Here is a 26,779-nt window from a genome sequence, read left to right as displayed (position 1 = left end):
AAGGTATCAAGATGGTGGCAATGTTGAGCAAAGCCATATGGATGGGGTAGCGGGGTATTACCTTGTTCATTTTTCAGCAGTCCAAGGTTGTCTGCCATGAACCATCAGGTTTTCTGTTGCCAGTCATTCCAGACCACTGAAAGCACTATGACAGGGTATACAATACCTACTTAGTGTAGTTCTTGGATAGTTTCTCCTATTTCTTTAAGCCCCTAGGCAATTTATATTGCTTGACAGTTCCCACTCTTCTCAGAGGCTGTGGATTTACTGTCTCCCACTTGGCACTTCTCCTCAGCACTCTTCAACTCTCTGACCCAGAAGTGTAACTCACCAACAGGGGTTTACAGAGTCTGGCCTTGTAGGGTACCAGTGCCCAATATGTTCTCTGGTATTGAAGAGATAAAACCTTCCTATTCTTGTTGGGGAGAATACCAGTTTGCAGCGTCCAGAGAACCTTCCTGACCATAACTGTTTGCCATCCATAATCATCAATGGCACTGAGGGAACCAAAAATCTCTGAGGGTTACCATGTGTTAAAGTACATTCTGCTCTAGTATCAACCAGAGCGATCACCATTTGTTTATTTCTGGAGGACCAGTGAGTAGTGAGCTTAGCATGACTGAATGCTGTGAAATCACATAACTAAGTAGCATTAATTTAAATCATCATTGCTTAGTACTTTAATAGGAACTCAATACATTTTTGGGTTATTGTTGTCATTATTTTAAAAAGTATCCAAGCCCCAGGCCCCTTTTTGTTAAAATAGTAGGTTGAGATCTGAGTACAAGACACTACTTTGGAGAAAAAAATAATCTATTATAATTGCTTTGGTAAGTTAGCATGAACATGTGCATATATGTGGACATACACCTAATTTCTGGCATATTTCCAGATTAACTGCAAATAAGAACAATGATTTGTCTTTCAAACAATCTTATAGGGATTATCAGTATACAACTATAAAATAAAATCAATTTGTCCATGTTTCAAAAACTGTAGTTAACTGTGAATTCTGTTTCTGTACTCTACTGTTCCAGTATATCCAATTAAAAACACCCCCCCCAAAAAAACCCTTTTAACTAACATGGGCCTCTTGTCTTTATGCTAAACTTGATTCTAGTGGTTATTCAGATCCTACAGTAGCAGTGATCACTCAGAGCAATAATATTCACTAATTTGGTGTATGGTCATCATTATAAGAAGGCTAGAAGATACTTTAGTTAGTATATTTTCAGGGCTTTGAAAGTAAAGTGATTTTACAACAAAATGGAAAGTCAATATATAAGAATAGAGATTATATGCAAAATCACATGAAAGACACCAAAAACTGGGTAAATACAGTATCGTATCTACATATTTATATATGTCTATAGTACATAGTATATATCTCTAGTATACTATATACTATACATGAATATAGTATACATATAGCATATACATATAGTACATACATGAATATACCACATGTAGTATAACATATATCTGTACTATATATGCTATATCTACTATTTATGCTATATATAGTTATATATATATGTATTTATATATACACATATACTATACTATATATAATAGATATATAATGTACTATAGATACATGTTTAGGTATCTATATCTACATATAGGTGTCTATATTCTATATAACATACTTATATACATATTTACATATGTATATATCTGTAGTATCTATATAATATACTACATATATTTTTGAATCCATATATATAAATATGTATGCAGATATAGATATCATACCATATAACTCAACAAAAGATAGTATAGCTAAGAAAAATGTACATGTCTGAAAAGAAGTTGATCACTTTTAAAAGAAAATAAAAATTCATGAAACAAATATTGTCTGTAACCATCTTTGGGCTATCATTGGGAGAAGGGCCCCAAGAAAGCTAACTTATGATTCTGCTCTGAGAAGTAGGAAAGGATATTTTACAAAAGTGGATGGATCGAGTTTAAATGGTGATTTGACTATGCATTCAAATCATGTATCTCCCCTGCCTTTGCTCCTTGATTACTGCAGTAATTGTTACTGCTGTTTACCAAGTATTCCCATTTAAAAAGCTGCTCCTTGGACACACAGGGTAGAATTATGCTTCCCAACCCACTTTGAACATGGGCTGTGTCAATTCCAGCTTAAATTGAAGTTTGATTAAATCTTGAAGAGTCAGTGTGTGATTCACCATATTCCTTTAACCTGACCTAGAAATTATTGAAGTATGAAGCTGATTTATTGTGAAACTAATAAAAAAAGGAAAAAAACAAAAACAGCAAACAAGTTTTAGGGCCCCTCATTTTCATGGGCCCACTTGAAGGCTCTATATCTAATTCTTTATTTGTAATTTTGTATTATATCTCTTAAAAAGCCCATGCAAAACTGTATAAATTTCAGACCTTACAAATTGTGGATATGCCCTGGAAGCATGAGACATAGAGCATGCATTGGCCTAGTTCCCTGATGCAGTACATGAGATCACCCTGTTGACAAGGGTTGGACAAGTGTAAGCAAGAAATAAATCTGTCTTGTTTCAGGACACTGAAATTGTGAGGCTGTTAGAGTAGCATAACCAAGATGATTCCAACTGATGCAATTAACTCCTTACAGAAAAAATGTGCCAGTCAGATCAAAATAAACATAACTCTTCTGGCAATTAAATTTCATATATAAGCGAATTACCTACCATTTTTATTTATTTTTCAATTTTTCCTAAGCTTAAGTAACTTGAGGATATACCTTGGTATCTACAGCCCCAAGAGTTAGGCAAAAATCATGTTTATAGCATGCAAAGTTACTGCTTGGATATTGGAAACCATCTTAGCTTAGTGATTAAAAGAGTTTATCTAGTTTTCTAGGCAGTATCTCATACATGATTGTAAACCCCTTTACTCTACCTCATCTTCTGTTTATATTTATTAGTGAAGCAGCTGTAGTACTCTGATCTATTTTTTTTTATTGCATTGTTTTAAATGAAACCAATGGGTGGCAATGAAATGAAATCCTAATTCAATCACTTACTAGTTGTATAAACTAGTATGTTACTTAATTGCTCTATGCCTTCATTTTTTTCACCTAAAAGATGAAACCAATAATATATCTCACAGTTTTGGGGTAAGAATTAAATGAGATAATTTCAGTAGATACACAAATTTAAAAAGCATTTAGATAGATGGAGAACTGAAGATAGGATACAACCATTTTCCAATCCACCAGTGCACAATATTTACATTTCAGTTTTTAGCATTTGTGGTAGCCTCCAAGATGATGCCCAAATTACGATCTCTTCTTGGTATTCAAATCCGTATGTAGTTCCCTCCCGCAATGAGTAAGGCTTATCTGCTTGACAATAGAATATTGAAGAAGTGACAGTTCATGACTTTTGAGGCTAAGTTATAAAGGCATCACTGCTACCACCTATACTCTTTCAGATCGCTCATTGTGAAGTAAGCCAGCAGCATGTCATGAGAACAGTCAACCAGCATTGAGGAAAGGCTAACATGGGGGGAACTGAGGCTTCTTGCCAATAAGTACCAACTTGCTAGCCATGTGAGTATGCCCTTTTAGAAGTGGGTGCTCTGAAGCCCAGTCAAGCCTTCACATGACTGTAGCCCCAGCTGAAATATTTTCACTGAGCCTCCTGAGATATTCCAAGCCAGAACTGCTAAACAGAGCACCTCTTAATTTACTGACTTACAAAAACAGAAATAGCAAATGTTTACTTTTACTACATATTAGTGTAATTTGTTACACAGCAATAGATAACTAAATCTTCATTCTAACTTGATTTCTTTCAAAGTAATGAAACCATAAGAAACTATTAAAATAAACACCAAATTTGTATCTTCAGAGAAGAGATTGATGAAATTATACAGTGTTTCATAGTACTTCAACATGCTGCTATGTTGAAACCACATTACTGCTTAGGTCTGTCACTTTGTAACAGAATCCAAGGTATTAGCCCTTTTGGCAGTGAATATAGAATCATCTTTCTGTTTCCATTTCCTTCTTCTCCTTTTATTAGCCTCCTTTAACTGTTTCAAACACAGCATTGGAGGACATTTTATCAGTCTGGAACTGACTTTGACATCCATCACATTGTTCCACTCCATAGCTTATAATACAGCTCCTTTTCTCAAAATGAGAGAGCTTTAGACAACAGATCCCAGAAATCTCCTATATATATGATTTACTATGCAATTCTCTCAAGTTAAAAATTAAGTCAGGGAGGGCCAGGGCCTTAACTGCTACCACAGGACCTGCAGCCTAGAGTTCCAAATTGTAACCAATGAAAGTATGTAAACTACATGATTTCCATTCCTAGAGTTTTCCATTCACTAACCACTGATTGAATGTCTTCATGTGCCAGGGACTGTTAGGTGCTGGAGACACTTGCAGTCATAAGGTTCTTAGGTTCTATTTTCCCTTGCTACCCCCACTTCCCTTCCCACCCGCTACCCTACTTCTTACAAAATGCAAAGGACAAGAAACCGGAAAGCAGAATTCTTTTTAAATGTATATAAAGGAACACATAAAGAAAAACACCATAAAAATTTAATAATATTTCATTTATAACATTTGTAACATGGCGATCACTTCATAATACAGCTTCCTTGGGTTAGTGTAGGGAAATTGTTGCCACAACCTGAATATGTGATCACATAATGTCAATAGCTGGCAATCACAACTAATGCCAAATGAAACCCTAATAGAAAGCTGCCAATAAGATGGGGTTATTTATAACAAAAATGAAACAATCACCATTTTGTGACCAATAAAAATATCAATGAGGTGAGTACAATAGAGAACAACTGAAAATTGTGAAAGTAAATGGACCCTAAATACCTAAATGGATTTTCAAAGATTTTTTCTGACCACATCTCCAGATTTCATTAATCTGTACTATCTGATGTATAAATTACTCTACTTATTTTTATTGTACATAGAAATCCAATGGAATTATCATTGGCAGAATTAATTATTCTTTAACATCTATAGAAGGGTATTGGAATTAACTCCAGAGATATTTAGGATGCTTTCCTGTCCATACTACAAACAGTAAGAAAGCATTTATTTATTGATGGTAGATATATCTGAAGTCTTGATCATATGCATGTAGCACATTATTAAGGAAGGAATTTTGAAGGTTATCAGTTGTTCCAAAGAAGAACTAGTTAATGTTTAGTTAATTTTCTTTTCTAGTCATCTCAGAAAGATATTGCCATTGATGGCATACAAACTATTCAAGCTTAAAACCCAAATGAGTGTTGCCAGAACCATGAAATTGCTGATCAGACAGTATGACAGCCCGTAGTGATATTCAAAATAATCAGCAAACTAAATGGCACTATTATCAATTGATCAAAATTGACACTGGCTCTAGTGCTAAAGAGGGTTCAAGACCCTTTGCCATATCATGAATTAAGTTAGTGGAGGGGCAGGGGCAGCTGGGAAGTTAGGGGAACCATCTTAAGGGAAATTTATAGGAGCTATTAGTAATAGGTACACAAGTATTTCAATATTTTAATAACTGATGACTATCACATATGAGTGACATCAACACGGCTGGATGAGATGAAATAAGCCTTTAAAATTACTCCAAAGGCATTGTCACTGCCAAAACCATGTGTGGAACTCCCTTTTGGAATTGCCTTAAAAACCAGTTTATAAGTTTATGCAAGTAAAAGTCTCATTAATTTCATCACAATTCATTTTTTACTAAAAATGGCATTTACAACTTGTTCGTTTATATTATTCACCATGCTTGGGTCTGAGTGGCTTTTAACTACTTCAAAAATCAGATTCAAATTCCAAAGACAAAGAAATATTAAGGATTCATTTTAGTGTTTTATAAGCATCTCAAGCAACTCCCAGTGAGGAAAAGAAAATTCAAGTGTACTAAGTTCTTATTATATACCATTACATTACTAGAAACTTACATATAGTTATGCATTTAATTGTACATTTTTTATGTCACATTGTTGACCCTTTGGGATTCTGACCTTCACACATAGGCAAAAATTTCAGAAAAAACATTTACAACACAGTAGAGAGACTGACTTTCTCTTAAAGGATATTCTATCTCATCTCCTAATTACAACTTTTGACTCTAATTAGTAGATTAATGGCTAATAATATATTGAAAGAAACAGGACAAAGCTTCCAAATGTCTTAAAATAAAAGGAAGCTAAGATTTACTGACTGTCCATTATATGCCAGGACTATCACATGTTCGAACTAGTTTTTGCACATATGCAACAAATTTTTAAAGACTGTATTTGGCCAGCAGCATATTACATTTCTACTTGGAGTTAACCAATTGTTAACTGAAAAAATGTTTCTGTTATATTTTTTAACTTAACATTTTTAACCACATACTATATAACAGTATATGTGAAATTACTATACATTTTCTTATAGAACCCCGACAATAACCCTATAAATTAGGTGCTATTACAATTTCCATTTTGTAGGTGAAGAAATGGAGACTTAATGATGTTAAGTAGAGTGTGGTTCCAGGTGAGAACGAGGATTTTAGACCAGTCACCCTGATTCTAGCTTCATGTTCTCACCACTGTGTTCCATTGAAGGAACTGGTGAGAATACTGACATAGACTTGCTACTTGTAAAATCAGAATTGTGGTTATATGCTTTGTACAGAGTTTGTACTCTATTGTATGATTTGCCTGCAGGTGGGCACAGAATAAGTCGACCTACCCAGAGGACAGAAGAGAGAAATAAAATAAGAGCCTGCATTTTGTGATAGAAGGAGTAGTCATTCCACAACATCCCCCAAAGGATCTTCCTTGAAGTCAACTTCCAGAATGGCAGAAATTCCCTCTATGAATCTATGCTCTGGATAAAATCATGCTTATTTTGTCTTAACACATATTACAAATTGTGTGTCACAAAGATTTAGTTATCAACATATTTAAAATACACAATTTAAAAAATTGCTTACTTGTGAAATATAATTTTTCAGGAAAGGTTTTGTTATTCAACATATACACACAGAAAATGTGTCACTCACGTAATCACCATCCAGTTAAGAAACACAGCAATGCCAGTACTGAGTGCCTTTTCCCCATCTCAGTCACTTCCTTCTGCACAAAAGACAGCTTACTCATCCTGACTTCTGAGATTTCATTGTCTTATTTTTATTTGGTTTACCACCTATGTATCCCTAAACATTATTTTTCAGTTTTGTCCTTTAAAAAAAAACTATTTGCAAATGGAATCACCCCAGATATATTCTGTGACTTATTTTTTAACATTGCTGTGACATTCATCTGTTTATGTATAGCTTTAGTTTATTTTTATGATGATGTAGTATTCCATCATACACCTCAATTCATTTATTCTGTCTATTATTGCTATTATTGGTGGATAATTGAATTATTTCCAGATTTGTGTCTGTGTGTGTGTGTGTTACCACCACAATGCTGCTATGAATATTCCTGTACAGTGTCTCCTGGCGCACATTTAGGAATATGTGGTATATACTTAGGAGTACTTACTTAGGGTAAGTACATAGAGTACACACTTAGGAGCAGAATTGCTGTGTCATAGGGTATGGTGGCGATTGCTCACTACTATCCATTCTCTTTTACTCCAAAAAAATAGAGGACTAGAAAAGATACTTCTCAGTCTTCTTACAGCCATTTGTGTCCATGTGATTTCATTCTTGCCAATAGAGCCTAAGTGAAAAGGAAGTAAGACACTTCCTGGTCTAGACCTTAAAGTTTGGATGTGTAGTCATCTATTTTCTCATTCTCCTTCCCTCACTCTGGAACATTGATGTGCCTGTAACCTAGCTTGTAGACCATGCAAGCATGGGCAGTGGTCTAAGAGAGGGCCAACTAATGAAAGAGAAGAATCCTCAAATGACTGTAGAAGAGGCCACCCCCAAAAATGGACTGTTCACCTGGGACTGTTATATGAAAGGCAAATACAGTCTCTTGCCTCTGTCCTGTGTAATATATGCCAGATACATGTATTTAATTTGAATAGGTTATTATGCCAAAATGCTCTCCAAACTGGTTGTAGCAATTGGAATTGTAACAATTCCCACCAAGGGAGTGAGAGTTCCCATTACTGGAACTCCTCCCTCACATTTGGTATTATAGTCATTAAATTTTTACAACTCTAGTGAGTCCATCACTAGCTCATTGAGTTTTAGCTTACATTTCCCTGATTACTATAGTTAATTTTTTCATATGATTTTTGTTCAATCATGTTTCTTCTGTGAAGTACATACTTATGTATTTTGCCCATTTCTCTATCAATTGTTTTTTTCTTAATAATTTGTAAGGATTCTTTTTAATTTGGGGGGATATATACTGTTCCTTCATCAAATATATGTGTTGCAAATGTTTTTCATTTTGTTTGTGAAGATTGATGACTTTTTTTGTTTTAGGGAAGTCAAATGTCTCAGCTTCTTCCTTTATTATTTATGTTTTCTTTCTTTTTGATATTATGTAAGAAATTCTTTTCTTCCCTAATATCATTAAGATATTAACCTAAGTAATCTTCCAAAAGTTTTAGGCTACTGCTTTTCTCATTTAGTTCTTTGGTTTACTCGCTCAAGTTCTGATATGCATTTTTGCATAAAAGACTAATAAAAGGTGGGGTTAAAACTGGCAGATGGAAATTTCAACTAATCATGGGTGTGCCCATGGGCATTTGCATTTCATGTGAATAGCATCATTAAAGAGTACTGAGATGAAAAAAAAAGGCTGGGAACAACAGTTTGAAGGCATTGTCTCCAGAATTTCCTTCAACGTGACTTAATGGGAATAAATATTACACCCTCCTGTCAGACACACTCTTAAGTTACTCATGGACAGAACAGACCAGATCTGGTTTATCAGTGCTTCATGTGGAAAAGACCTGGAGTTCCTACTCTGTTACTAACTTGTGGTTGACAAATTAGACATGCTTTCAACTGTGTGACACAGTTACCAAGAAATCTAATGAGATCTCAGCTTTCATTAAGAATAGAATGTCCAAATCACTGAAGATAATATCTCCCCTCTAATCTGTACTAGTTAGGCAACAATTAGGTTGTTGCATCTTTTTCTGGGGCAAGTTTTAAAAATACATATAGGTAAACTAGACGTCATCATGAGGAGAGTAGTCAGTTGGTGATGGGATGAGAAACCACACCAGATAAACACTATTTGAAGGAAATGGAAAAACGTAGCTTGGAATGGAGAAGATACAGATGGGCTATAATAACTGTGTTTAGAAATTGTAATTGTTTCTTTATAACAGAGGACACATGTCTTAGCTTGGGCTACTATAACAAAATATCATAAACTGAGTAGATTGAACAATAGACATTTATTTCTTACATGTTTAGAGGCCTGGAAATCCAAGCCCAAGGTGCTAGGAGATCTGGTTCCTGGTGAAGGCTTTCTTCCTAGTTTGCAACAGTTGTCATTTTGCTGTGGCACCATTCACATGGCCTTTCCTAGTACATGCTGATGGAGACAGAGCTCTCTTATCTCTTCCTCTTATTTTTAGGGAACTAATCTCATCATGAGGGCACCACTCTTACAACCTCATGTAAGTTTAGTTACCTCCCAAAAGCCTCATCTGAAAATACCAAACATTAAGTGTTAGGGCTTCAACATATAAACTTGGGGGTGGTGAGGGAGACACAGATGCTCAGTCCATAACAGCCCATGTGTACTCTCTGTTTCTCCAAGTAAACACTGAGGACCAATGGATGGAAGCTATAAGGAAGCAGGCTTAGGCTTATTTTAAAAGATCTTCATAGCAGGGGAACAATGTGTCTTCACAAAGAATTGACTGACTAAAGAAAGTGGTGATCTCCTTCCCCAACACCGAGGGCATTGAAATGGAGTCTGGACACCACTTATCAAGGATGTTACTAGTAGTAGCTGATGCATATGCTTTCCCTGAAATTTCTTTTTTTATATTCATAGTGACCTAGTAGATGAGATCTGCTTTGACATTTACTATTAAATGAAGGGCCTGAGCTTAGAGATGTTAAGTAATTTGCCCAAAGTCACATAATTCATAAAAGGCAGAAAGCACATCTGTCTTATGTCCAGAGACTGAGTTCTCACCCATGTTGCTTCTTGCTTGTCAATGTTGTAGGAAGATTAGCCTCACTGGGAAAGTAGCTGTATTATGTGGCCCCCCAATTCTGTCTACATAATCTAACAAAGTAAAAATATATTAATGTAGGAAGCATAAATCTGTATGGAAAGCAGAATGGAGAGAATAGAAAAAGGGGTAGGTAACATTTAATGAGGGAGGAAAAAGTATGGGAAGATCCTAAGTAAAAGGCACTAGTCCAGGAAAAATACATTCCTGGATGGGTGTAAGCAGGGGGCATTTCCTGAGGGTAGTGCACACATGAGACAGAGGAGAAGGGGGAGTAGGAGGTAGCAAAGACATAAGACATACAAAAATATTCCTTGCCATAGCAGGGGCATCATTTGGTATCTGAAATGAGATTCCAACCACATTCTTGTTGACAGAAAGAACTAAGGAAAAAAAGGAAGGACTGTCATCTTCACATTCAGTGTCCAGGGATCTGCAGTGAGTTTACTTTCATTATTTTTCCTGTAAGTAATTAATTAGCACCCCTCTGACACAAAAAGTAATGTCAGCAATATGCTAATTAGATCCAAATGAACATATAGACTATTTTCCAGCATTCATTCATGCACGTATTCTAAAAATATTTATAGAGTGCCTACTATTTGCTAGGCACTTTCCTTGGCACTGGGGATAGAGCAGAAAAAAGTAGTTTCCCCACATCCCACCACCAACAATTCTCTGTCTTCACTGAGTGTATTCGCTGGAGCAGAAAATCACATCACAACACAAAATGAATATGTAAAATTTAAGGAATGTTTAATAGAAGTGTTACCCTCTGAATCTCTGAATATATATATATGTATATATTTCTGTATGTATACATAATTCAGTATATATACATAATATACTGTATAGGTATATTCAGTGTGTGTGTATATATATAGTCAATGTATATATATATTCAGTATGCATATATTTTGGATATACATATAGATATATACATACTTACATATTCAGTATTACATTGAGTCTATCCCATGTTATATCATATAATCTACCTAGTACAAATATAAATCAGTGGTGGAATAGGGTACTTTGAGGCCTCTAGGAGCCTCTCAGCAGGCTGAGAGCACCAAGCTCCTTCTCCATTCAGGTGTCCTTGATTACTGAACACTTTGTAGAGCTTTTTAAATCACCTCCTGAAATGCTGGTTTCCTTCCTCCATCTAGGATACTCAACAAAATGGAACTTGTCAACTGTGCTTCCGGTAATAAATCTCCTTTCCCGCATTTCTTCTGACATTCTAATGCCTTCCTGAACATAATAAAAAGGTCATTTTCCACCTGAATTCATCCTCTCCAAGCTACCTTATATTTCTGCAAATCCAAGTTTCAACAAGTTTGATTTCATCCCTTGTGCAGTATTTTATTTGCTTTAACCAAGTTAAAAATCCCAACTGCAACCCCGTGCTCTCCCCTAATTGCTTGAGTGAGGATTATTTTTATTGGCTGGCTGTATAATGCAGATACATTTTGAAAGCTGAACTGTTCCTTTTTTCTTGAGTGGCAGAGAACTAAATGCTTCCTTTCAGAATGCTCAAGGATTTCTTAAGATTTTGTTTCCCACATCAATTCAATAACTTTCTATGTATCAATTATGCCAAGATCAGCATTCTTACCTAAATATAAAACAATACCCCAGAACCCTTAAAACAGGAGCAGGCCTTTCACTTTGTGCAACCAACACAGTTGTATTGTCAATTATTTCACAACTCTGTCTCTGGTTTCCAGAAGAGCAATTCAAGTAGCCTTCCTGAAGTTACACATTCTTGGTTGCTTAGGAATTCCTTCCAATAAAAATAGTTTTATTCATTCTTGGTAACTTCAAGTGTTGAAAAAAGTGCAATCATCATTTCTAGACTTTATATATAATGGGTAAGTGCCATTTATGATGAAAATTCATAGGAAGTGTGGGGCTAAAAGGAGTGTTTCCAGCAAAAATTTGGGAAAACCTTGGATTTCTTTCTAGTGATAACGAAGGACAGGGCAGGCACTTGCTTATTCTGTGTAACATGTCTGTGACATTCCTCAGTGTATGTCAGTCCTCCATTTCCCGCAAAGAATGAATCAATGACTTCTGACCAAGGAGGCAGGCGGCGGACCATCACCTGGAGGAACAGAAAATCTCAGAACCAGTTGAAGGGATTACACCTTGACCGTGATCTCTTCCGCCCGAAGAAGCCCCAGGATCCTGGGGGCCGTCACCGCCCCCGCCTGGGCAGGTGGCGGCGAGGACTGGGGCCGGGGCACTGCCCTCCGGGCGCTCGGGGGCCCCAGGTGTCCCCGAGCCGGCAGCCCGGGGGCGCGCGCTGTATCTGTCTTGCGGGGTGTAGACACAATGGTCCTCGGCTGTGGAAATGACATTCCTCAGACAGTGGTTTATTGACGAGGAAGGGTGAGAGGGCCCTTTGGGATTTGTCACACTCCAGGAGTACCGACGGGCCCCCCTTCCGGCCGCCGGGTTGGAGACGCTGGAAGAGAGCAGGTGACAGCTGGGCAGAGGCGCGGAGGGACCCGAGGGAGGCGGGAAGGGGGAACGGAGACGAGAGGGACAGAGGACTGGGACAGTTTGCTGGCCAGTTTGGTCTCGGGACCAAATACAGCTCAGCTCTGGAGAATGGATTCGACTGCTGGGGACCCGGAAGGCGGCAAGCTTTGGGCAGCAAAGGGGAATAAAACCCTCGCGTGCCGGCTCTGGGGCTGGAGGAAGGACTCGATCGCAAGAAGGGCGGTGGAAGAAAAGATGAAAGCACCCCTCTTTTTCCTGTTTTATTTGTATTTGTTTTGTTTTCTCTACCCATTGCAAAAAAAAAACCCAGACGACTCGATCTGGACAGCACCCTTTATTTAATGAAAACAGGAGAGCATTTTCGCCCCTCCCCCCCACTTCTTTGAATTAAATTAAGCAGCACCGCTTCTCTCTCCACCTCCTCGGTTCTTCTCCTTCCCCAATTTATTTTCACGGGTCCCATTCCCACCGCACCCTTAGGCCAATTCCCGGCTGATCTCTAGGACTAATTGCAAGAATTTGTCGTAGTTTTGTGTCCTGCGTATCAGGTTTCTATCTGCTTAACTGCCTTTGGAGTATGCCATTCTGCTAATTTGGGCTTCTACTCCATATTCCAGTTCTTTCTAGTCCAAGGGTTTCTTTATTCAATGAGCACAGTCCCTCCCTCTAGTTCTCCCTCCCTGCGGGAACACACATTTTCATTCCAAGCCCTTTGCATTCCAACCCCTGGCTGAGTTTCTGTTTTGCCCTCAGGCTTTCAGAGCACATCAAAGGAGTTTGCTTTGACTGCACTTAGACCCAGGTGGTGCCTACTAGTGGGGCTGCTCTCTTGACTGGGAATCACCGCTTCTTCCTTCTTTTCAAGCCTGTTTCAGTTCGTAATAAGAACAACTGAAATGCTTAGACAAACCTGTGAAGTACGGTAATATGACCAGTACTCAAAGTCGTGGACGGTTATGAGAAACATGTCTGGTGTCTGTCATTTTAGCTGTAAAGTAGCACAACCATTCTATCAACAAGCATGCATTAACCACTTAATAGGTGCAAGAAGCTGGGAAGTGGTCCAGGGACTGAAAAGATAAATGAGGTTTCATTTCCATCATGTTTTCTCTCCCCTCCTGCTCTTCTATGTCCTCTATCGTCATTATCAACATCACCGTTTATAACATTCATTGAGCCCTTAACATATGGAAGGCATAGAGGTAGGAGGTTTACGTGCACTTTCTTTCTTAATTATTGTAGAAATGGAACATTCCATTTTATAGTAAGAAAGCTGGGGATTGAAGAAGTTGAGTTCATACATCTAGAAAGTGTTGGCACGGGTTAGTAAGCCAGACAGTCTGACTCCAGATTTGTGGCACCTCACTACTGAGGAGTCGCTGTTTCAGTGGAGGAGCCAGACCTGTAAACAGATAAATATAATTCAAAGAGGTAAAGGCTAGTACTGCAGGAAGAGAGGCAGCATGACTAACCCTGCCTCAGGGAGTCAGGAAAAGCTTAAAAGACAACTTAACATTTGAGGCTGGTCTTGAAATATGAGTAGAGTATCTCCGAAAGACAAAGGGATGGGCGTGGTGGGTGCTTTTCAGGCTGAGGGAATCACATAGGCAATGCCCTAGGTTGAGAAAGACTGCTGTGGTATGTTAGGAAACAATGAGCTTAATCTGATTGAAGCATAGGTTTCCTAAGGGAGTGTTGGGATATGAAACTGAGATGGGCAAATATGAAACTAGGAGCAAGAAGGTCAAGAACATCAGAGATCTTGCTATGAGGTTTAGCTTTCATCTTGCAGGTGAAGTGACCACATCTTATAGGTGAAGTGACTCCAGCGGAGCTTTAAAGAAAAGGAGTGACATAATCAAATTTGTGTGTGTGTGTGTGTGTGTGTGTGTGTGTGTGTGTGTGTGTGTGTGTGTGTGTCTGCCTTAAGAAGACCAGGGGAACTTTGGAGAATGGAAAATAGAAGCAGATGGTAGGACACTGGTTGGAAACTGCTATACACATGATTGGGGTCCTGGGATAGGAGATGTGAGACTGGAAAGGGATTATGGCATTAAGTCTTCTGTTTCTAGAATAAAGGGCTTTAGGCACAGAGAATTTTGTCAAAATAAAAAGCCCCTTTAAGAGAGCAAATCAGCCCTCTTACTTTCATAGGTGGATTTAATGTCTATAAGCCTTGAAGATTAATCCACGCAATTAACTAGTGGAAGAATGAAAATAGCCCTTTTTATTTAGAGACTACTATCTGCACGCTTAGCAGCCTTTAAACATCTGACCCTCTTAACTTTTGAGGATAAGTACAAAGCTACTCTAAGTCCATCTAACAGATGAGAAAGCTGAGGTCAGTAACTTGGCAAAGGCTGCATAATGAGACATAGAACTGGGATTCAACCTAGAGTTATCTTATATTGGAGTTCATGAGCTTTTTAGACGCTGTGTTCTGAAACTGAAACTCATACATCTTACTCCTAATCCAGTTCTTTCTTCACTAGTTGTTGCCACCTTCGTCTTTTGCTAAATGCAGTTCAGGCATCAGTGGACACCATTCCTGACTTTCTGAATGCTTACCCCACAAGTATGCTCTCAAGCAGCATTTTTATGGGTTCACTGCCTAACAAATACACTAAGCAAGAAACTACTATGGTCCTTTTATAGGCTGGTGGCTTTGTGGTAAAAGAAAGAGCAAATACAAATGACATCAACATACAACCAGAAAAAAATAGCTAATCAAAACTTTGGATGGTATAGGTGTAAAGGATCAAGAGTATTGGAGAAATAGATACTGTTACTCAGAACTTCTGTATGCCAGCATTTTCACATGTATTATTTTACTTAAGAAAAATAATAGAGGAGAAATAATTTGCTTACTGTCACAAAAATATTAAATAGATGAGCCAGAACTCAAGTTTATCCAGTTTATCTGACATGAAACTCAAGCTCTCAAGCACCATTAGAAAGGTCATTGGAGGCTGTAGTCAGTTCCATGGTTAATAGGGTGCTAGCAAAAATGTAACAACCAGCTCTCAAATATGAAAACAAAAACAGCCCTGATTTGTAGGGTTTGCTAATTTTCAATTTCCATAGGGTGTAAATAAGTTGCCAATGTGACATCACTGAAGGCAGCTTCATGAAGTGAGGACCACAGGCGGCACAGATCTGTTCCATGGAGGAGGAGACACTTGCTCAGTGTGTTAGAGAAGTGGAAGAGATTTGGGATGATTCTTAAAGAAAGAAGGGGTAATGAACAAAGGCTGGAATGGACATTAGCTTAGTTATATTCAAAGAAGGGAGACTGATTGAGCTAATTGTATTTACATCAAGTAGAAAGTGTGATTTAGGATTGGCTGGGGGCAGCTATTTGCTTAAAATCATCAATTTGCTTGAAAAAAAAGACCAAAACATTGACTTATTTTACCTGAAACTTTCAGTAAGAACTTGTCTTCATGACTGCTAAAACCGAAAACATATTTACTTAAAAGACTGAAATCAGGGCTGGATGAATCAAAAAGATTGGCCAATACGCATTTCTGGCAATTTATCTACTTTCCTCACTCTATGGCAAGGACAGCAGCAGACTGCTGGAAATAAATTGACAGAAAATGAACCCTAGCAAATATATGGACAATGAACTTGAAAAGAGTTACTCAGTGCTCACCTTCAAAAGAGATCCTGGGAACATACTTGCTTGTTCTGTCAAACTGTCTGAATGTACTTTACATTGACCTTGTATCTAGAGGAAATAAATATATTTGCAAATACTTCAGATTATTTATTTTGTCTCTTTATTTCTAAGCATAAAACAACACCAAAGCTTCCCTTATTCCCCACATAATCAGGTAGTGCATAGGACAGTGAGGAGAGAAAGCATTAACTAGTACCTGAAAATAATGCCTGCTTTTCCTCTGTGCCAATAATCTAGCACTTTAAAAGAAGAAAGGATGAAAATAAAATTAGATTTCCCATGTTGCAGTACATTTCTATTTCCCACCCCACCCCCAACCCGTGATAATCAAAAGCTCTGGTTGTACATAATCTGGATAGAAAGGGTATTGGTCCTGAGAACCAACAAAAAGTCATATAGAGGAAATGAGGTGGAGGTCTACTGTTTTTGTCTGCCCACCGACCCCCATCCCTGTGAGGCACTGTCAAGTGTGATGGCTACCTGCCCTCTGCGGACTGCAGAGCAGTGGGTGGGGGGTGTACATATGACTTCAGCCTGGCCAGTCCAGTAATGTTATTTCTTATTCACAGTAAATGACTCAAGAGACAGGCAAAACCAATTAACCTTTTTCATGCATAGGTTTCTCTTCCTTTAGGATTTCAGTCTCTGCAGACAAAGGCTTAGGACTGAAGGTAATCATCTTGGCAGTATGGGGGATGTTGGGCTGCAGCAGAGAATTTGAGGAGGCAGTCAAAGACAAAGGCATGTAGAGCTAAAACATGGAAAAATGGGCAAAACCTTGACAGCTTTGCTCAAATGCCTTGATCCTGCTATGCCTAAACACATACATACCTCTGGGATTTCCAGTCATTAAAACCAGTAAGTCACCCTTCCCTGACCCCCTCTCTCTCTCTCTCTCTTTTTTTTTTTTTTGGTAAGCTCTTTGGAGTAGGCTCTATTACTTCCAGTTGGAAGTATCCTGACCATTAGTAAAAAGTTCCTGACCTGATGACAAACTCAGCTGGCCAAATGATATTACAAAAATAAAATTATAATAAAGTTCTTTTAAAAAATACCTTATAAAAATAGAGGAGAAGGGATGGGGAAATACCAAGAGCTAAATTTCTTTCTTGGCCTATATACCAAGATATGCTAATTTGTTTTGTTTCTCTGATCTATGACTCATCTCTCTTTGGACATCTCTTCCTTTCACTGGCACACAGACCACAATACGCTCATTCCTTCATTCATACATTATCATGGCTTTATTATTTGACACAAAATGCTGAGTCTTCCCAGAACAGGCAAAAGACAAGGTATTAAGTTGGGAGGGAAAAGAAGGAGATGCTGATCATTTTAGAACTAGAATGCAAATCATCACTAGAAAAAAGTTCTTTTCATTTTAAATCATGGAATGAATTTGAGCAGATGGTGAAGAATCACCTCAAGATAGAGCAATGTAGGAGTTTTTCTGAGACTTTCTGGGGAGATCCCAGGAGTTGAAGACTATAGGAGGGGAGAAGAAAGAATAGAAGATGACTCAGTTGCTGGTGTGGGGAAAAGACCTGAGTATCTAAGTCCCATCCTCTCTGTCAGGCCAAATGAGTACATTCTCTCTGTGTGCGTGCCTCTCAAGCTGCCTCTGATGTGTCTTTGTCTTTAATGATTGAATTCAATGTTCATTTAATCCTGAACTCACGATTTGTCTCAGCCCTGAAAATAATATAAGGAATAACCCTGGACCTTACACACTTGAAATGTCCTTGAGTCTAGGAAAAATAATGGAGAGTTGCATTCTTTGGGTATTCTCTTCTAACTTGGTAAGTTAACCAGTCTTGGACAGAATGCCTCACTCCATAACCTGAACATCCTTCTCTATAAAGAGGCAAATCATTTTCCTTAAGAGACAGTTTGATATGTCAATTAACTAGTTTTAACAGAATTTCAAAACTGGAAGCAATAGCCAACAAATTATTGAATCTACCTCCCTTCCAGCTAAAAGATATCACTGATTCTGGTATTGTCAGTGAAAGCATTTACATGTTTAAAAATCTTTTTCTGCATTAACTTATATAGCTATTTTAGTGTGTATTGTATTTTCTTATAAGCTTTTCACCTTGAGGTCCAATTATTAAGTGAATTTCTTGCCCTTACAAAAAAAAGTAAACACTTCTATGTAATGTTAAAAATGCTGGACATTAAATTAAATTAAATATTTGTCTTATAGCACTGTTAACTGAATAGGTTATGAATCATCTGTTTGTGGAATACATTTCTGTGAAGTATAATTTTGCCAAATCCACCCTGTAAAGAACAAAGTTTAAAGAACACTGAGACTTAAAATCTTAAATACTGAACCACCACTGTAGACTTTGCAATATTGATACTGCATCTATAATCATGCCTTAGTGAAATGTTATACAGAACATTATTCAGAATGTTTGTTCTGAAAAGAGTTTGGATAAATGCACTGTATTTGAAATTGATTAATGCTCTCTGCTATGCTTGCAAATTTTTTTATTATTCTGAGACTATGACTCAGTTACAGGGTATCTTGTATCCATACTGTACCTGAAAGTGGTCTATTTGCATTTAAACAAGAGTGGTATCCACAGCTTTGTGAATTTGGGTAAGTCTCTGGCTGCTGGGACTTCTATTACTTCATTTGTCATATAATATGGTTAGACTGGCCCAGTGGGTTTTCTAACTATGCTAAAAAGCCTTTAAGTGTCTAAAGGAGGAAGTCAAACGTCAGGCGAATTATCAAACTTCCTCCAAAGTAGCCCCACATGTATCAGTTTATTAATTACCTTGAAAAATATAATTCATTCATGTAGCTATAAATTAATGAAAACATTAGTCAAATAGTATTGTTTGCTTCTTATGTGTTTGTCTATTCTAGGCATATAGCAGAGAATAAAATAGACACTTCTGTCTTCGTTGTAGTAAAGAGAGGCAAACAATACTCAAGTTGTGTAAGTTAAATATGAATTATGTTATATAGTAATAAAGTCCATGGAGAAAAAATGAAGCAGGAAAGGAGGATAAGGAGTATAGGCACTGGGGGTTGAAGTTTTAAATAGTTGTTCACAGGAAGCTCCAATGAGAAGGTAACATTTGAGCAAATGCTTTGAAATAAGTGATAGAATAAGCTGCCCTAGTAACTGGAGAAAAGAGTGCCAAAGATGAGAAAGACAAGTGCAAAGGCCCTGACTTGGGAATATGGCCAGTATATTTAGGAATACTGAGGAGACCACTACGGTTTGAATGGACTGAGCAAGGGAGGAATAGGAAGCTGACCTTCAGGGTAAGCCTACATTAGAAGAAAAAGATTGTACTTAAAGATTGAAAACTCTTTGAAAATTACATGTAAGACCCTGAAAAGCATTACAATTCTAAGGTTCTTATATCACATAATCAATAAGCCTTCATTCGGTGATATTAATCTTTTTTGTGCTAATTAATATTACTCAAAGATTATACGTTTATCCAAGAATTGCTGCTTAAAACTTTCCTTTAAAGTCTACTATATTACTCATTTTAAAGTGAAATAATATGGGTGATCTAGGCCTAGTATTTAATTAATTTGGCTTTCCAGAAGTCCATTAAGTCCATGGTAATTTGTTTTTTAAAATCAAACACACATCATTTTCCTATTTCTACAGTCATTACATATCTACCTTAAATTCCTTAATGAAATTATCATACATTATAATGGCTAGTAGGTATATGACAAAGTAAGTAGAGACAACTCTGGAGAACTTCTTGAGAATCAGTCAAGTTGAAATTCTTTCAAGGTATCAAATATTTGAATAACATTCTGAGTAACTTTCTGCTTACTCAAAACTAGAAGAGTTGTTTATTTCAGTTGAAAGTTAAGAACATACAGTGGACTCTGAAGGGACACTTACAAGAGAACCTAGCCCATTACAGTTCTTGACTAAATTTCATGCACCTACTGAAATCACTAGTGAATTTTGTTTAATACACTAAGGTTTCTGACATCCATTTTATAGTTACAGCATATGCTTCATAGTCATACAGCTTAGCTAAACTCTCCACTGCTCATGTCTAAGACAGGAAGGAAAATGACTAAGCGGATTTCTACTCCAACTGAAATAGTCATACATTTCTTTCTGTACCCACACACTGAGCAATCTACAGTCTGAAATAAGAACATAATGTTTGCATAGGCTTTGAAAGTTTTTGGTTTCCTGAGCTTCAGTGATACATCTTTGTTAGTACTATTGAGGATATGAGTTGCAAACTTATATTAATACAATGACTGATGTTACTATTAACAATTGAAATTAAACAACAAAATTCAAGAGATTATTTCTGAGGAGGACAGATGGTCATCTTCACCTTCAGTCCATATGTAGAGCGATTTTTAGGATTTTTTAACTTTAAAAACCTTGGGGTACAGAAATGAAATAGAGATTTATCTTAAGCCTACGTAATCTCTATATCTCTCTAAAATAGTTATATCTCCCTAGACTTAACAAAAACCCACTTAGTGCTCCATTTCAAACTTTCTCATCAATGTATCAGCCCAGGCCCTTGCCCATCTCCAGCCCAGTTGGTCCCTTAAAACCTTTACTAATCAGGTTTCTATTTTCAGCCTTTCCTAAACTTTAGTCTGCCCTAGCTGTGATATTGTGATTTATTACAAGAAATATATATATTTGGTTTTCTACCAGATCCCTGGCACAGTTCCCCTAAAATGCTTGAGATTTCCTGGGTGATAAGAGTCATAAAGGTGTCTTTCGTTATGCTCATGAAGCAACTTCTGGAAAATCTCTAGGTAACACATGGATAGAGGGCTGGAACTTTTAGTCTCAGCCATCAAAGGAGGGCTATCACCACTGAGTTCAATCACCAGTGGCCAATGATTTCATCAATCATGCCTACGTAATGGAGCCTCCACAGACACCCAAAGACAGGGTGCAGAGAGGTTTCCACGCAGGGAACATGTGGATATTCTGGGTGCGTGGCATGTTCACAGAGCATGGGAACTCTTCTGCCCTTTCTCCATACCTTGCACTGTGCATCTCTCCCATCTGGCTAAGCTATCTTCAGGTAGACAATGTCAGAATAGGTCACCCAGCTGAGAACTGCTTGGTGGTGTGGGGAAAAAGCCCACACTTTGGCAATGTAATCATACTAGTCCAAGTAGTGAAGACCCAGTGGAAAACCCTTTTATTTCCTTATATCACTCACTCTCCCTTGTAAGTTGGACTCAAGATTAATGTTCTATAATGAAGAACTCTTTCTCATCATTTGTTATTCATACATAAACTTAGAGTGCCCAATGTATTGAAAAGTATTGGGTAGAAATGTGTAATCACCAGTGGGAAAGAGAAAGTGAATTAGAATTGTTGCATGCTCTCGAATTGCATACAAGTGTGTTCAAAAACTCGGAAGGCACACAGAACGCTATAAGGTGGTAAAGAACAAATGTCACCAGCCTCCAAAAACATCTTCGGTGAAATTTCATCTCCATTGGGAAATTGTTTACATTAATCAGAAGCACTCGTTATTATACTCTGATGCATGACTAACCTATCTGGTAAATATCATTGGAATATTATGTATTCTCAGTTGTAAGAAAAGCAACTGTGATCCAGATGCAGCTGGAAAATACTTTCTCTTAAGAACCAGGCAAGGTGAACCCAACCCCTCATTCCCTAGATTTTGAAGGACAAATACTCTCTCCACTACATTATTTTCTGGTGCTTACATTCTAAAGTTTATTTCTGATTCTGAGCTCTTGCTTAGCTAAATTACTCCAGTCTAGAAATGGTCTTGACATCTCATATGCCCTGCACCAGGCTCATGAAGATAGGATGCACTGCCTTATTAATTTCTACAAGGAAAATGTGTTGGAGGGTAGGAAACTTTATTAAAGTTTTGAGAAGATGAAGGAAATTATGTCTAAATCACCCCCTACCCCTACAACAACAACCGAAAAGAAAAGCATAAATTTATTATTAGATATCTCTGATAAGCAAAGTGGATAGTGATAAGGAAAGTAGATAGGAATGAAGCTCTAGGATCAAATATGTTTTCCTCTGGGTGAACATTACTCATTTTACCTCTTGCAGTAAGAAGTACCCATTATTATGCTCTGGAGTGTGATTACACTACAGTATATACTATTAGAATCATCTAGAATCAAAATGCCTGGGATAGAGTCATGCCTTTACCATTACTATGAACTATTGTGTGACATTGGGACAAGTTACTTCGTGTGCCTGGGCTTTAGTTTATTCATGAGCAAAATGAAGGTGAAAACAGCACCTACTTCATAGGATTTTTTTGAGGGGGAAGTATTTTATTAATTCATATAAATAGCTTAAAATAATGTAACAGATAATAATTGTTAAATAATTGTTACTGATTAATTAAGATATACTTAAAGGCTGTTAACCATTTCCAAACTCATAGTGGTATGGCTTGACCCTTGTCCCTTCCATTTCTCAGCATCACTCCCCTTTTCACTCTTCTGCCCAATTCTTATTTTTTAAAATATTTTGTAATCTCTATTTTTATTTTTATGATGTTAATATATAGTAGTATGACCATCAGTTTTCTGGCCTTAGTTACATATGACTGATAGCCTTTGGAGTTACTGCTCCAAATGGCTTACCAAGGCAGTTTCCTAAACTAGGACACATTCCTCCCTAAAAGCAATTCTGGAAGCAACTTATTGTACAAAGAAGTATGTATCATACATACACATATGTGTGTGTATGTATTGCTTCCAGAGTTCCATACATATGTATGTATGTGTGTGGATAATATCCTTAATTAATAGAATGTATTTTGATTCAATTTAGCTGCATGACATTGAAGGTGGTAATCTAATGTGTCATCATACTCTGTGAGACTGACTTTTGCTCAAGGTCATTCAAGTGAAGAACAGGGATTTCAACTAGACTGACTTCTCCCCAAAGCCCAAGCTCCTACTACTCTACCTAGCCTGTTATTCATGTGATCTCACTTAATCCTCACAGCAACCTCAAGAGGCTGGGTTGTTATCACTTTTTACAAGTAAGGAAACTGAAGCTTAGAGGGATGAAGAGAGTTGACCAAGATCATACAGCTAGCAAATGTCACAGCCCAAACCAGACAACTTGCCTTTTCCAGATCAACTTTTTTTAAACAATTATGCTGTAAATCCCATCCCAAAATAAAGGGGATCAGATAGAAAAGGGGGGATCCAGGTTAAATATAGATGATTTCTTCAAATGCAAGCCACTTAAAGCTTCTGTTAAAAGAAAAACAATTCCCTAAAGGAATTCTACAGGATCCCACAGGAATGCTAGCAATTCAGCCAAATTTAGCTCATAGAAAACGGAATTAAAAGGCATTTGTCTCCTAGCATTATCCTTCCTGTTGGTTAATAAGATGCAAATAAAATGTTAATATTAAAACCAAGCGGGAGAAACTCCTCATTTTGAGAGGAAAAATATAAGAGCCCTATTCTAGAATACTGTTAATGTATAGAGAACATGAAGGACAAGATTAGGAGCTTTTAACAAAAATCACAGCTGAAGATAGAGCTTAATAGTTTCGAGGATGAAAAGTAACTAGTTCAAAGACATTGTGTACGTAGATGCGTGTGTGTGCTTGTTTTATTAAGCTTCTCCTGCCGGTGACTCCGAGCCTTCTGATGAAATCGCAGTACGTGATGATTACTAGCTGGCATTCTCTGCTGGAGACTAGCTTCATACAGGAGTGACCCTATGATGTACGAAATGCTATTTAATGCCCCAGCGAAGTGGCTCGGGGACCAAGATTTTATTACGCTTCGGGGATGAACCTTGTGATCCCGTGTCTCTGATTTAGAGCCACTTAGAGCCCCGACAGCTCCACCATGGTGTTCTAGAAGAAAATATTCCTTCATGTTCCTTGCCTGATCTGAAAGCGACGGAGCTTCCCCATGTCCGCTTGGGAGGTGGTTCAATCTTTACAAACTGCCTGAGAAGCCTGTCCATCTGCTGGGAAGCCTAGCTTTCAGGAATGGACAAGAAGCAGCTTGGCTTTTAATCTGTGTAATCTGTGGATTTTGTAACTTAAAATTGCCTCTTAATTCAAAATAAAAGACACGTTCTGGCTTTTGTAGACACTGGAAAAATCCGGGTGAGGAAGTATGCTCTAGAAATTACTGATCTAATTTCCCCTGGGAAAGAGTAAATATTTTATATTTGGTACTGGGCAGTCGACTCAAGAGATCGGTGTTCCAAAGAATGTGTGTGCAGGAGGCGGGTTTGGTGGGCGGAATTGGGAGGAATCAGTTCAGTGCGTAGGCTGCCACCGGCCAACCGGTGGCTGTTGCTGTTCACTACCAGCAGGCTAGTTTCCACCTTTGCCGCCTCCCGCAGCCGCTTCCTTCTCCTGCGCTCCCGCCCTAGGACCCACAGTGACCCCCACCACGCGCACCCCTGCACCCCGCCGTGAGCTCCCCTCCCCCACTCCGTCTCCTACTGTCTTTATAGGAGAAGGAGATGCAGCATCGCCGCTGGAAGATCCGAGGAGAGCCACGGGGACAGGCGTCTGGGAGCAAGAAAAAGGCAGTTTGGCTTTTTGAACCGTGGCGAGGCAGGGTGGGCGGTATGAAGTGAGACGCAGAATCACAGGGACGACGGTCAAGACACCGGGAAGGGGCAGTCCCGGGGGCCCACCCGGACGCGCGCGGCTGCGGGGTCAGCTCCCCACTGGCGGGCGTGGCCCGGCGGAGCCACGAGGAAGCCCCGCCCCGGGCCGGCCGGCCCCCGCGCGCGCCTCCTGCTCACCGTTCTAGAGCCGGGCTCAGTCTCCGACTCGGTCCTGCAGCGCCTCTAGGCTGCAGGTCGGCGCTCCAACCACCTGCTCCGCGCCGCGTCCTGGGAAGCTGGGAGGAGAGGAAGGAGGGAGGAGGCGGGGGGAGGAGGAGAGAGACGGCTTACACACGCCTTCCAGTCCCTCCACTCAGAGCAGCCCGCGGACCGCTGCCACTGTGCCTCTGTTACCGCTCCGCTGTTCTCCCTGCCACAGCGCCGCTGCCACCTGAGGAGACCGCCTGGACCCGCCGCCCCCTGTGGCCGCCCCCGGCGGTTCCTTCCTAGCACAGGGCTTTTGGTGCACACTGCCACTACCATTATCATTACTGTTCCAAAAGAAGGAAAATAACAGGCCAGCAAAAAGAACCACGTACACCTTTCCGACTTACTTAAGTGTCTCCCGGGAAGAGAGGGTCGCCAGTCCCGGAGGAGCAGCCAAAACGATCAAAAGCCGGCGTTGAAGGGGAAGGAGGAAGAGTTGGGGCACTGCGTTGTGGAAAGTTGCGTGCGGCACAGACCCGAAGGTGCAGCGCCACAGCCCCGGGGGGCAGTGTGTCTGGGGGAAGCCGCTGCCCCCTGAGTCCCGACCCTTGGGCGCGCGGGCTGCGCGGCGCCCGGGACGACGCCCCCTCCTGCGGCGCGGACTCTGTCGGTGGTCCCCGAGGAGGAGGAGGAATATGGCACCGAGGGCGGCCCCCTCCTGTCGCTTGGTGTTCTGCCTCTTGATATCTGCCGCTGCCCTCAGGCCAGGTGAGCAAGGGCCTCGGAGCAGCCCCAGGCCGCCCTGGGCCGGGGCACTTCCGCAGGTTCGCGGCTCGGCGCGTGGGGCTGGGGGTGGGGGGACGGCGGTGGAGGCACCGAGCTGGCCCTGCTTCAGTCACCTGTGCCTCACTGGGATCGGCCGGTTGGCTCAAGTTTGGGCAGCGCCTGGGGGCGTTGGGTAAACCTCCAGGAACTTTGGGTGCGGCCGGGTGCCCGGGCCTCCAGGGGCCCGGGCAGGATTCTGGTGCTCTCCCCTTCCCCCTGCGGCCGCCGCCGGGGCGGGGAGCTCTCGCCCTCTGACAGGCTCTCCGGTCTCTGGGTATCAGAGTCCACGTCATTGCGCTCCGGGCAGTTTTTCTTTCGCTTGGCTTTTTCCGAAGGCGGTAACTGTCCGCACCTTTTCGAGATAAATTTCCTGGTACCTTCCCCCGGTAGGAAGTGAAAAAGGGATGGTGGGGGTACGAGAGAAGCAGGACTTGAATCACAGCTCCACAAATCTCCCGCCGCGGCAGTCGCGGGCTGAACGCCCTTCCCCCGCCACTGGGCGGGGGGGGCGTGCGGGCGTGGGTGCGGGCCGGCGGAGGGCGCCGCCTGCCCTGGGGTACGCGGCCCGCTTTGGGGGACCTTCGTCCGGGCGTCGTGGATTTTCAGGACCTGTGATTCCACTGAGTTCTCTACTCAGTTCTCCACTGAGCCACAGAAGAAAAAAGACAAAAGCCCCAACAACTAAAATACCTCTCCGGGAATCCCAGGCTGCACCCTAGGGACGGCCCCAGGCGCTGTCGGCCTGAGACACGCCGGGCAGCTCACCCGAGTTGGTCCTAACAGCGCGCTGTGTTTGCTGTCCGTGGGCACAGCAGCTGGTTCATCTTCTCGCTAGAC

The 26,779-nt window shown here is 39.9% G+C and overlaps 1 protein-coding gene and 1 long non-coding RNA gene across 6 annotated transcripts in view; one reads left to right on the top strand and one right to left on the bottom strand.

Moving 5' to 3' along the window:
- LOC118968435 (uncharacterized) overlaps nucleotides 1-25,191 on the bottom strand; it is a 76,915-nt gene extending 51,724 nt beyond the window's left edge. The window contains exon 1 of the long non-coding RNA XR_005056088.2: nucleotides 25,109-25,191. This is a non-coding gene — a long non-coding RNA (uncharacterized lncRNA). The remainder of the gene's footprint in view (nucleotides 1-25,108) is intronic.
- Nucleotides 24,757-26,779, top strand: part of ALCAM (activated leukocyte cell adhesion molecule) — a 207,132-nt gene continuing 205,109 nt past the window's right edge. The window contains exon 1 of one of the 5 annotated variants that reach the window (XM_073231710.1): nucleotides 24,757-25,885. In XM_073231710.1, the coding sequence (XP_073087811.1) occupies nucleotides 25,813-25,885 (73 nt within the window). In that variant the 5' untranslated portion in view covers nucleotides 24,757-25,812. The remainder of the gene's footprint in view (nucleotides 25,886-26,779) is intronic. The other 4 variants (XM_036998695.2, XM_036998694.2, XM_036998697.2 and 1 more) reach the window with 4 other exon arrangements.

The sequence above is a fragment of the Manis javanica genome, chromosome 3 (assembly GCF_040802235.1).
Source record: "Manis javanica isolate MJ-LG chromosome 3, MJ_LKY, whole genome shotgun sequence".
Taxonomy (NCBI): domain Eukaryota; kingdom Metazoa; phylum Chordata; class Mammalia; order Pholidota; family Manidae; genus Manis; species Manis javanica.
This window is presented reverse-complemented; position numbering and strand designations above follow the sequence as displayed.